The sequence below is a fragment of the Chaetura pelagica genome, unplaced genomic scaffold (assembly GCF_000747805.2).
Source record: "Chaetura pelagica isolate M959 unplaced genomic scaffold, ChaPel_1.0 scaffold21, whole genome shotgun sequence".
Classification (NCBI taxonomy): domain Eukaryota; kingdom Metazoa; phylum Chordata; class Aves; order Apodiformes; family Apodidae; genus Chaetura; species Chaetura pelagica.
In genome coordinates, this window is record NW_009952251.1 from 2,626,829 (window position 1) to 2,639,831 (window position 13,003).

General features: G+C 43.6%; 1 protein-coding gene across 1 annotated transcript in view; it reads right to left on the bottom strand.

Annotated features, from left to right (window-relative positions):
* Window positions 1-68: 68 nt before the first annotated feature.
* Window positions 69-13,003, bottom strand: part of PLCL1 (phospholipase C-like 1) — a 40,710-nt gene continuing 27,775 nt past the window's right edge. Inside the window, exon 5 of the mRNA XM_010007358.1 lies at window positions 69-251. Within this exon, the coding sequence (XP_010005660.1) occupies window positions 69-251 (183 nt within the window). The remainder of the gene's footprint in view (window positions 252-13,003) is intronic.

Consider the following 13,003-nt stretch of genomic DNA (forward strand, 5'->3'; position numbering starts at 1 on the left):
TTAAACGCTTTAAAAAAATAGTTTAGAGTTATTGACATCTGTGACAAGTGCGACAGCTCTGCCTCCCTTCACAGCCTTCCGTTCTCATCTCCAGTGTCCTTCTCCTGGATTGCCTCCAGGCACCGTTTTGACTTGGCATCCGTGTGCCCACTTCCAGCTTTGCTCAGTCCACACGACAGGCACGCCAGCTGGATCTGCTTCATGTTCTCCAGAGCTTCATTCTTGGCATTCTTCAGGAGATCTCCTTGGCCCTGAGGATGCACAGACAGACACGCAGGAGAGAGTCAGGGATGGCACACATGGCTTGAGACTGGAAGCAGCAATTCTGCTCTCGTGTCTCTAATATATTGTTTGATGCTGTGGAACAGGTCCCAGGTCCTGTCTCAAATCCCCTCTGCCTCCTGAAAACCAGCCCCAGGGGAAGGGACTGAAGCCCCTTTTGCAGCCTGGTACCCAGCTCAGCAGCCGGCACTGTGGGGAAGGTGAGTGAGACAGGTGCCAGACTCCCCCCATGGCAATGGCCTCATGTCCCCAGCTGGGGGTTGCCTGTAACCTCTGAGACCATGGTTACCCACCCTTCCTTGCACCTGGATTTGCAGGCCCTCCTTTAACAGGGGTGGGCCAAACCGTGAACTTTTAAGAGGCGCAGCAGCCCTACAGTGCCACACTGTATCCCTTCTGAACCAAGTGAACGGGAATAAGAGACTCCAGGAGCAAAAGCCTCCTTCAGTGTTTTCTCAGAGCCTGTAAAGGTGAAGCGACTAACAGGATGTCAATCCAATTTGTAACTATCAAGAAAAATGTGTTACATGAAATTTCTATTAAGGAGTTGGTGTTGAGAAATGTCAAAATGAATATTTATGTAATATTGGTATCTCAAGTGCTGCAAAGCAACAAGATTCTGATGCTGGAGGATACAAATAAATAAAACCCAGGAGGTGCATCTGGTTATTAAAATTCAGCATCACTAAGAACTGAGCTGCTCTTCTCCTAATGTCACCCGAAGTACAGCTTGAAGTACATCACCTGCTGCAGCTGGTTATATGCATATGCAGAAGGAATACCTCTGCTCACTGAAATGTCACATTCACATCCCTGCAACCTAACCTGTCCTCTGCAAACCGCAGATGCTGCACAGGATCTCAGAGGAAACAACAGATATTACATCAGAACCTGGGGCACACAGGAAAGGCAAATGATCACCAACTCCTTCAGTTTTGAAAACAAACCAGATGTGCTGGAGGAGTCACAGCAGGACACCTTCCAGCAGTGGGAGCAGCTCTCTGCTCTTGCTTTACCCAGAGCCAAGAGGAAGGATTTATCCCACACCAATGAGCACAGTTCTCTTTTTGCCAGTGCCTGGCACTGCACTTGCACTGCCTGAGCCCCTATAAACAATGTTGACAAGGAAGAAACAATGATGCCTTGCAAGTCCTGCTGCACTGATAAACACCACGTGGGAAACCACATCAACCAGGGTCGGCAGCCAGCACCCCTGATTGCCTCATCTCCTGGTGGCATGGATTTGTCCCTGCTGAGCAATGCAAATCACTATCCAGATGCTGGGGATCCAGCTCAGTGTGAGAATAACAGAAAGCCCTGGGACTGCCTGAGTAGCTCTGTGCTATTTGTTGTGAAGCTGTGTTGAAGAGATTTGTATCTTGGCAGCATGAGGCTTATGGGAAGACACAGAAAAATAATCTTGAGATCCAGTGAACAGACATGGTTTGAAAAACAAAACAAGAATAATTTACACAGCACATATTTGACAGAAATGTGATCTTGCTTTTAGGACAGAGACTGATCTTATGGCTGAAGGCAGCAGGCAGGAATCCAGGAGCCCCATGGCTGCCTCAAGCACCTGGCGTGCCCCAGTCTCCCTGTCTGCACACAGCACAGGAATCATGTTGGACCATATCAACAGGGACAACACACCATGGCAGAGGCACAGAGATCCAACATCAGTATCATTAATGACATGATATTGTTAGCAAAAAGGGTGGAAGCTTCTTCACTGCACAAATGCAGTTTCAAATAACTTGGTTTTTGGGTAAAAGAGATCCAGCTGCAGTGGGGCTGCTCTTTTTTTCTCACCATGCACAGGGGACTGAAGACACTAAAGGCTGCAGCAACATGCAGACAAAGTCAGTGTGATGACGCTTTGCAGCCTTAACTTCTCTAAGTCAAACCCTGGCACTAGGTATTCATGCACAAGAACAGAAAAACCCCTTTCGCACAAGGAACAACTCAAAACAGCTGTCCCTACAGCACCAAGAACAACTAAGCCCATAACTTGGGAAAGCCAGAGCAGACAAGGAAAAACAACTATGAAGGCCCAGCACCCTCAAGAACCTGTCATCCCATAATTTGAGGTGTCTGAGGAAAGACTTCTAGGAGCTTGTCTTCTGCTGTGGCATGGCTGGTGTTTCCCTGGGCAGCAGCAACAACCACGCATGCTGAGCACAGAGGAGGATTTCCTGTCATGCAGCAACACCAGATAGATGCAACTTCATGAGCTGACACAATAAGCTTCAGTTGATTCTGTGTCACCTTCTTTATGTCCTCTTCCTTATGAGAGTGAGAGCAAAGTATGGAATCTTTCTGAGGGTGTCTGCCTAGAGACTCTCTAAGACACTTATTTAAGAGAAGCTCCTTGGGATTTGAGACTCCCCTGCTTGGAGGACGACAGCCAGAGTCCACCCTGCCAAGACTCATATCTGAATTCCTCAGAAGCCAAGGGACTTCACACCCTGTGTGAAGGTGCTGAGTTATCAGCTCTCCCTTATGTATATTCTGATTTTACATTTAAGTAACCAGGCAATTGAGATTACAGTTTTCATCCTAGGCAAGGCATGACATGTCCCTGGGTTCCAAGAAGAAAAATGCTCCTCCTGAGCATACTAGCAATATTTTGAAGACTTTCTTATTTTACAGGGATCTAAAAACAGAGAAGAACTTACCAAAATAGTGCAATTCCATTCACGTACAGACCAATTGATTTATGTCTTAGTCTTCTTGTATTTTTTTATTTTTAAACAGCTGGTTAATTTGAGCAAGCTGAAGGAGCAAAAATGATTTTTGAATCATCTGTCATAAGAAAATTAATGACAATCCAGCCCCTTCTGACAGAGCTGTCATAATTCTAGACACACCATAAAAAAATAATCTGTGGGCATGCTCTGTTTGAAAAGCCATCTGTTTGCTCTGAAAAACTGGCTATGAGCAAAATCCACTTTAAAAAATTGTCAGCAAAATTGTGTCAACACCTTAACAAACTAAATCCTGGATAGAAGATGGAGTAAACTTTAATGCTTGAATCAGCCTTCGTAAATCAGTCATTGTGATCATCTCCCTGCACAGAACAATCCTCTTTGCCCTTACAAACAAAGCATCTCTCTTCCAGACAAAGAGAGATCATGATGGTCCACTTCAGCATCCATCTATCTTCTGCCTTCTGCTATTGATGTTATCAGCCTTCTTGAATATTAGTGAGAAAGGTTAAACTCAGCATTTGGAAGAACACTAAATTAAGCCAGAAGAGATTAGTTGAGTGTTCTACTTGAAAAACTAACCCAGGGGCCCATTTTTGTTTAGTTAGGAAATGTTAAATATCAGATTTCATACACCTAACTAGAACTAACTGTGGAGCCTCAGTACTAATTAATATTACAGTACAAATAATGCTGCCTGTCAACCAAGTGTAAGATTATAAACCTTTACTTTGACAGGTTAATGCTACTTAGAAAACAGGGATAATCTGACAGGGCTTTAAATATTCAGTTTAAGCAACAACATATGAAAGGCTTTAAGAAGCATAAGTAGTTCTAGAGCCTTCTTGAATATTAGTGAGAAAGGTTAAACTCAGCATTTGGAAGAACACTAAATTAAGCCAGAAGAGATTAGTTGAGTGTTCTACTTGAAAAACTAACCCAGGGGCCCATTTTTGTTTAGTTAGGAAATGTTAAATATCAGATTTCATACACCTAACTAGAACTAACTGTGGAGCCTCAGTACTAATTAATATTACAGTACAAATAATGCTGCCTGTCAACCAAGTGTAAGATTATAAACCTTTACTTTGACAGGTTAATGCTACTTAGAAAACAGGGATAATCTGACAGGGCTTTAAATATTCAGTTTAAGCAACAACATATGAAAGGCTTTAAGAAGCATAAGTAGTTCTAGATTGCAACAGCCACAGAAGGGACAAATTCCATATGCTGAGTTTTTATTTTTGGTTGTTTTTTTTGCCAAATCAAACTCCTAAACTTTTATGAGTCATGATGACAGCTCATTGTATTCAACAATAATCAGACTCTAAGGTTGAGGAAATGAGAGAAGGAGGTGGGTTAGGCAAATGGCATAATTCTGTGTTCATTCCAAAATATTGTGGGAGGGTTTTTTATATGTTGCATATATATTTCTACATAAATACAAATATATATAGATACATTAATATACATAAATAATTACTATTTCTATTTCTATACTTTCTAGGAAACACCCTGCAACACATAGGCCATGATATCCTGCTAGTTCTGGGTACCCACCAGTACTGGGGACCCCGACTACTACACAGGCAGGACGTGAAGTCCCCTGTGCTGGCAGCTGCCCACACCAGCATCGGGGCTGCAGGAGAACCCTGAAGGCCTGTACAGAAGTGAAGTGCACCAACAGGCTGCCCCACACAAATGCCTTGCTTTACTCGTAGTGAAGTTGAAAATCCCATGCTGAGCAATAGGGCCTTCCTGGAGTTCAAAACAGCTCATGTTTTCAGGGAGGCTGAAACAGTGGCTGCAAAGGCCCTTTTGTAATCTGCTGCTTTGTAAAGCAGACAGTTGCTTATCTCCTGGCAGACACATTCTCTGACAGCACATTATGGGAGCTTTCCTCTCCACTCCTCAGGGGCTGGGTAAACAAACAATAAATAACAGAGGTCTTACTGCCCGTGCCACATCACACTCATGGTATTACTGTTATTTAAAAACTTTTTTCAAAGAAACAAGCTCTTACAGTATTATTTAATCACAAAGTAAAATCTCCAGTGACCACCAGTTGTTGATTGTAAAAGCCAGACAGGGCCAAATATAACTTCAAACACTGTGTAGCTCCACATTTCAGAGGTAACACAGGTAAGGTAAAGGCACCAACAGTCTTTGCCAAGGGCCCTCAAAAGCAGAAGTGCTGGAGAGATGCTGTGATACTCTGTGAGTGTGTGGCAATTACTGCAAGGGGTGCATTTTTAAAGTGTCATAGTGAGACTTTAATTTTGTCTAATATGAATAAGGAGGCACATGATTAAATGATGGCACATGGCTTTGAAAATGTAATCCTGAGGAGGAAATAATTAATGAAATTATTAGACTGCTACGTTAAACTTATTACAAGAAGTGATTATTTTCCATGCCTCCTTCAAAGTTAAATGTGGGAACAATTTATGTGAATTTGATTACGCTACATCCACACTTCAAAACAGAGTACCCCAAAACCATACAAAGTATTTCTCAATCACTGCAGATTTCTAAAACCCACCCTTTTCATTATTACTGTGTATAGTCTGTCAAGAACTTTGCTTTATTCTCTATTGTAGAGATCACAGTGCACATGTTGGCATGAAAAATTACTGTACACTAAGATTGTACACGAAGCGTACAATCACTTCTCACACACTGAAAAAGAAAGCATTGTAAAAATTAGTTACCCTACAGGAAAAGCAGGGGCCAAACATTACTTGCCAATTTACTTTCAGCCCTGGCATAGCAGAAATCAACTTCCTTCCAGGAAAATAAAAAAGCCACAAATACAAAAGATGGCACAAGAACTGCCAGTGGTGTATCACTTAAGGTGTGGGGTTTGGAGGTAGCTTCCCACATACCAATTCTGAACAAAATACAAGAGCTTGTTCCTACCTGGCTGAAAGCAGCCACAGCTTTGCTACCATGTAAATGAGGTGAACCAACCAAGTCCTCACTGGGGCCTGAGTCACTGTGCTTCTCAGTATTGGCTAGTAATTAGCTCAAACATCAAACTGAGCATCTCATTTTGGTGTATCAGTGTGTTACTGACAACCTTCTCTCCCATTTCCTAAAGCAGTAGCAAAAATTTGCAAGAAGGAAACAGATGAAAATTAATTATATCACATAGAGAACATATCTAAAATGTAAGAAATTTAAATAGCCATCCAGGGAAAGGCAGCCATCATTATATGAAGCATTAAATCTCTCTAAGTAAGAGCAGGAAATAGAAATTATTGTGAAACAGATTGCTGTGTGTAGCTTTGACACAGGGTTATGTGATAAAAACAAGGTGAACATGAGTTTTCAGTTGAGCATTAAAATTGAATCAAAGGTTGTGCCAAGCAGCGAGGTCAGAAGCTCTAGGGCTGACCTGCTCAACACATCACAGCCAGCAGCTGGGACACCCAGCACAGCAAGGATGAGGAAGCAGACAGAGGGGAGGAGTAGGAAGAGTTAACAGGAACAATTTCCTAGTATTTCTGTATCTAACCCATATTACCCTCACTTCATCCTTTCTTCATTTGTTTCATGAACCAGTCATACAGATGCTGGCTCCAGGCTTTCCTGCCTGTCTCTTGTTACACAATAGGCTGAGCAGGTTCAGAGACCTGAAAGAAACTCAAGCTCATTTCCCCAGGAAAAACACCAGGAGATCAGAACCAGCCTCGTTACATTGTGTATCCCAACTGTTTTACTTCTTATGCAGGGGAAAAAAATTCCTGTTAAGAGTCAGAAACAAAACCACACCTGCAAGCAGCAGTGGCAGCCTCGAGGGCACCCAACTTGCCATGATGCAGAGCTCTAAGGCAACTCATTTTGGCCAGCAGCCTCCTGCCCAGCAAGCACCTTTCTTAAGGACAACTGCTGGGTGAACAGCCAGGTAATAACCATCTCCCCAGATACCACTCACAAAGCAGGGTCTCCTTTCCTGTGCAGTCAGCACTAAGAGCAAAGAACCCCAGAATTACACCAAGTGGTTGATAAAATTTACACAGCAACTCCAAAGCAGCCTGGTCAGAAGCAACTGGTACAAAAGCAGAAGGGGCTCTCAGTAGTTCAAGGAAAAAAGAGAGACAGGAATCTGGATTCCTGTCTCTCCAGAGCTCATTTGGCTTGCCCTGAACACTCAGCAGGTTCCAGTACATTAATCCAGTCCTCTTTGAGCACAGATCTCTGCAGCCATAGTAGCTGTTCCGATACCATAGCAAAGGAACACATAAGAGGTTAATAAAAATGAATAAATCATTACAATAGTAGGAACTGGAATGGTCCTAACTTGTAATACAGACCAAATCTTCACTTTTGGTTCTATTGTGATTCCTCATGGTGGCCAGGGGCTGGACTACTTGGTTAACACACCCAATGGTTTTGTGACTGCAGATGAGTACTCTGAAGCAGGGACAGAGCCTGACACTAAAATTGTAAATGTGGAGTATTAAGAACATCCAGGTTACCTGAAAACCATATCCATCTGATTTTGGCTACTTATATTTAAAATCCTCAACTAGACCAAACTAGCACATCCTGTGCACACCCCAAAACTGTAAAACTGATTTCATTTGCCAATGGGTCTCACCCCAAAGGTCTGCATTAGAGAGGATGATAAAACAGGGATCTACACAGATGTTCTGCATTAGCCTGGCTAGTTTTCTAGGAGGGCAGTGACAGTTCATTGTGCAGCCAATAGGTCAATCCCAGAGCACAAGGCAGTGATGTGAGCGGCTGGGAAGAGGGAACATCATCTGCCTCTGCCAGTATTGGCACTCCCTTTAAAAATGCCCACAGTATTTTTCACCTCTTTTTCCAGCTGTTGGAAAGGCACAGCTAAAATCTAAATGGTTGTGCTGGATACTGAGAGACAGCCCCCTTGACACCTCACTAGGCAAGGCTCCCGGTTTATTATAAAACCGCCAGCCCACCACTTGTATATTCTGAAGTCATGTGACACAGCCAAACACGGACCTTGAGGGCAGCCTGAGAGCTGGAAATTAACAAAACACTTCTGTTGTACAAGCAGAACTTCAAAAATAGTAATGCAATTAGCAAAGAAGCAAATACTCAGAAAAACTTCTGATTCTGCTTCTGGCCCTGCCAGCACGAGTGCATCGCTGCCTTGTACAGCCATGGCAGCTTTGGAAAGAGGGTATTTGTTGTTCTCTTACAGGATTTGCCTAACGAAATAAAGGCAAAAGGACATACATGGCCAGTTGACTATCTGAAGCACAGTCAAGTGCCCTCCCAAACCCTATTGGCCCTGGACCAAAGCCTGAGAAGGAATTCATGTTGAGCATTTGCCTGAATGTCTAAGAGGCAAAGCACTCACGCTGTAGCATTCCCTATTGATCTTTTAACAGAGCTCTCCACTGAAATCCACAGGGTCTTGCAAATCAGCTGCACTGTATGGCTACTAATCTATTCCTTCAAGCAGGCATTTTATGTAAAAGTGGGTTGTTGTTTTTTTTTTTTAATTGTCTCTTAGTTCTCTCATCTGGGCATTTAAATTAAATTAGCTTCTATCAGGCTGTCAAAAGCAGTGAATGTGAACACTGACTGCCTATAACTGTGTTGCAGCAGGAATTTGCTTTCAGAAAAAATGCCATTAATTTGATGTAGCCATGTGCTGAGCAGTTAAGCTGCTTGTGTGTCTCTCTCAGGCACTACATCTAGCAGACAGTTTGCAAGCACAGCCACAAACATACGGACTCTTGCTGTCAACCCCTCCACACTAGGAGCCTGCCTTTTTTCTGGTGTTAAGTTTGCAATCAAAGGGTTGGCTGGGAGCCCAGGACTGCACAATCAATACTATGTAAACCCCACATTATTGAAGAAATTGGGGCATTATTTGTTTGATACATGAGATGGAAATCAGAAATAAATGCCTGGACATACAGCTTTGAGTCCTCCTTTGGTCACAAAACCCAATTCCCCACACATACCAGCACCATCTGGTAACTCCAGTGAAGTCCAGAGAGTCCCAGAAAAACAAAACAAGGGGAAGAAAAATGAGGCAGAAAGGGCAGAATTTTTGTGAGTAAAAGGACCAGCTGCAGGAAGAGATATGTTTTGCAGCTAACAAAAGACCTATGCAAAGCAACCCCTGACAAAACACTTGGCTGGGGATAGCTGGCACCCCTCACCCCCCAGCCACCCTCCATGCTGACTCACAGGCTGGAGCCACATACGGAGTCAGTGTCAAAATCATGTCCTTCATCACACATGTTGACAGCAAAATGTCCATTCACTTCACCAGAAGCTGGAAAGGCCTTATTGACCATCCCAGAGCTGATTCTGCTTTGACTGAATACAACAGGCATCCATGTGGTTTTGGGGTTTCGGGTTTTTTCATTTGGTTTTCCACTGGGTTTTTTGGGCGGGACAGAGGGGAAGTGCTACGTGGTATGTAGCAGAAATACTCACTCATCTCAGACCACTGCTTAGGGCAATAGCTAAAGAAAAACAACTCCAAACAACCTGCATCTGTACTTTATGCTGATAATCTAATAAAATGAAATAAAGTAATTAAGATGAAATTAAATTATGCTAGTGTGAGTGCAGCATTTCTGGACAGGTAACAGAGCATACTCATGCAGTGCTTATTCCTGAATACAACTCCTTTCTCTCTTCTCATCTCTGAGTAACTGCTTGGCACAAACACTAATTCCTCTAGCAACTACATGGTTTGCAAATGCACCTGCTGTGGTGGCAGCTGGCAAACATTCCCAGCTGACTGGGGCACAGGAATGTGCAGAAACCACCTGAGCTCTTCATTCCTATTCCCCCAGAGGCAGCACGACATCCCTCTGGTTTGGCTGCTCTCCTCACTTCAACAAGGTGCTGTGGGCACTCAGTTCCTCAACTGTTCACAAGTAGCACAGACCACAAACAACTTTATGCTGAAGCCGTCCCAGTGCAGATGTGAAATTGAGTACAAACAGGGGTGGGTACAGTCATTTCTGTAAGCACCACACTGACTCAGCAGGCAGAGATCTACTGAAGCAAAGTGACTGGGAGAGGAGAAGAAAATTGGGAAGGGTCAGTAATGGGCATGGCTGGACATGAGAACTCTGCAGTAAGGATGTGAATGGAGGTGCAAACAGAGTGAGCCAAGCACAAAAATAAGTGGTGCAGGATGGGGACCGCACTATTCATTTACACATTAATTGCCCCAAAATGTCAATGAGGGAAACCAAACAAGCATGATTTCCAACTCGTTATAATGCCATGCCACAGAAAATAATGCTTTTCAGCAAAATTGAACTCAATTTTTAAGCCTGATACAGAGAGCTGTAGTGATACTTCCACAGTTACTGGTAAGAGTTTGAGAGGATTAATTTAGACTACCCAGCTTCAGATCACCAAGCTACTCTCTGAAGGAAACCATCCTTCTCCTGGTGCTGCTGACAGCCTCCAGTCCCAGCCCTTCATACCAGGCTGCTATTTTAGGCCCCCCAGGCTGAGCAGCTTCCACCACCTCTGTCACTGCTTGAAAATGTAAACAAAAAAAATCATGTGCTTTTTCAGATCCTTCCTGTGTCTCACCACCTCCCTGCTGCCAGGTACAGCAGCAAGGGCAGGTCACTGGTGCGCTGGAGCAGGAGCCCAGATGACAGAGAGTGAGAGCACTGCAGAGCACTTAATGGCAATTATTGTCACTCCCTGCTCTGTCACTTCAGAGCAACCACAGCATATCAGCAAGGCTCCTCCTGCCATTATAAGACTCATCTGTAACACAGGGGGCTATACAGGCCTTTTTAATGGACTGTTATGCTCTCTCACATAGACAGCCTACCTGACATAAGCAACGCCATCTTTTTCTTTTTGTGATCTAAAAATAAACAGCAGCTGCCAACAGCAACAGAATCCTTGGTTTTGTCTCAGCTTTTTTCCCCAACTGGTTGCCACCTGCACCTGGGGAAATGACCTTTAGCTCCTGCAGGGTTTGTCACCTTGCACTCGATTTCACTTGATCCAGGCAAAGGATGACTGTAGCTGTCAAGGACACAACATACAAGACTGTAGTTTCCTAGTCTGCTGTTTATACAGTAAAGCTTACTTCTCTACCCACCAGCACTAGGGCCTCCAATTTCCTTAACTCCCTGCAAGTTTTTGGGAACACATGCCACTTTTAGGGTTTTTGGGATCTACCAGGATTGCTGCAGAAAGAATGCCTGGCCTCAGTGAACACCTACAAGTTCCATTTAATGCAGCTTGTGGCTTTCAACCAACTGTAAAAGCCATTCCTGTGGGTCCATATTGACAATAATCATATAGGTTAACACAGAAGTCTACTCTGCAGCCCCCTACTGCTGGTGGATCCACACTACAGAAATGATCAATACTACCACTGAGTTAAATAGCATTTCGTTTCTTTAACCACAGCCCTCGGAATATGTTAGCAGTGTGGATGAACATTTTCCCTCTTCTGTGTCAGGGGACAGTAATGGAAGCTGGAGTGGCACAATGACATGGGGAAGGTCATCCCAGCAAAGTGCTGCTTGCTGGATTCAGAGTTCAGCTCCCCTCACTCCTGTAACTCAGGCAAGTGTAGAAGTCCAAGGTCATTATGCACAAGCAATGCCATTATGCACATCCTGACACGTGGCAAGAGGAGTTTTGATGGAGGAAAACGGCAGCTTTCATCACCTCCTGAACTCCCCCAGGGAATTACCTTCACTGAGATACCCATTCCCTGCAGGGAGTGGGCTTTTGTAGATGCTGGCACGTAATTCACATAACAAAAGGGGCAGTCAACTTCACATCATTTATAAGCACTTGGAAACGATACATAATCTGCTGACAGTAGCTGTAAAGAGCTCAAAATACACCACAAAGGTAATTTTTAGAAGACATTAAACCTCTTGGCACACACAAACGCTTACACTGAAACTAACTGCTTCAGGCTAGCACCAGTTTACAGCTCCCAGAGAATGGCACAATTCAGATTTAGCAATAAGCAAACGTTCGAGAAAAAAAACAATGTACAAGCACTCCTCTCTTAACGTTCTCTCCCCAGGTGCAAATCTGAACCCCAGATCTCCCTGATACTCAACAGCCCTACACAAATTCACTAACAACGACTGCGGGTGGAGGCTTCAAGCAGTGCTCCCTCTTGCTCCCCCTATGGAACACCTAGAAGCGGAGCCCTCTGCTCAGACACATGCTCCTTTGTACAACAGCAATGCACACACAGGCTGCTGGAAGGGGAAGCTTTCCAGAGGCACAAAGACCCACATCTAAAATAAACAGGGAATTTAACAGTTTAGGAACAGTTTAGTTTAACAGTTTAGTTTTGGGTAAAAAACCTTCCAGAACCTGTGGGTTACCCTAAATTGGGCAGAACACTGAACTGATACACAAGATCCAAGTCTGGAGAAAAACAAAGGGAGTTTACCAGCATTTCATTAGCCCTGAAGCAATCATGGCTCCACCATGCCTTTTTCAGGACACATGAGGTGGGTTCAAAATGGCATTCAATAGTTTAAAACATGAGGAAGACAAAACCCTGGTAGGAACAATGAGCATCATCCATATGGGGACTAGAAGCAGCAATGTGTGCTAACTGGGGAGGCATGAGATGAGCACAGCAGAAGCAATTTATAGGTTGTAAAGTTAATTTGCTAAATAATGGAGGTTAAAATACAACTGCAACAATTTAAAAACATAATGTGTCTTTTCAATAATAAATAACCATGCAACTGTGTCTCTCTTCTCATACATTATTTAAGTGACATCAGGAATCCTCCAAGTTGTCTAAAGCAATAACTAGAATTTTCTAAACAATATTTAGTCTTTGAGTCCAAGAAAAGGCATCCATTTTATGTGTCTCAGTCCGTGAGGAATACCACTCTGCTTAGCTGACCTCCCTGAAACACCACAAACAGTGAATGTCAGAGAGCAAAGGAAAAGATCATCGAGGTCTTCGGTGTCATGAATAATCATCCAGGTGAGGTACCATGGGACACTGCCAACCCGGGAAAGAAAAGGTC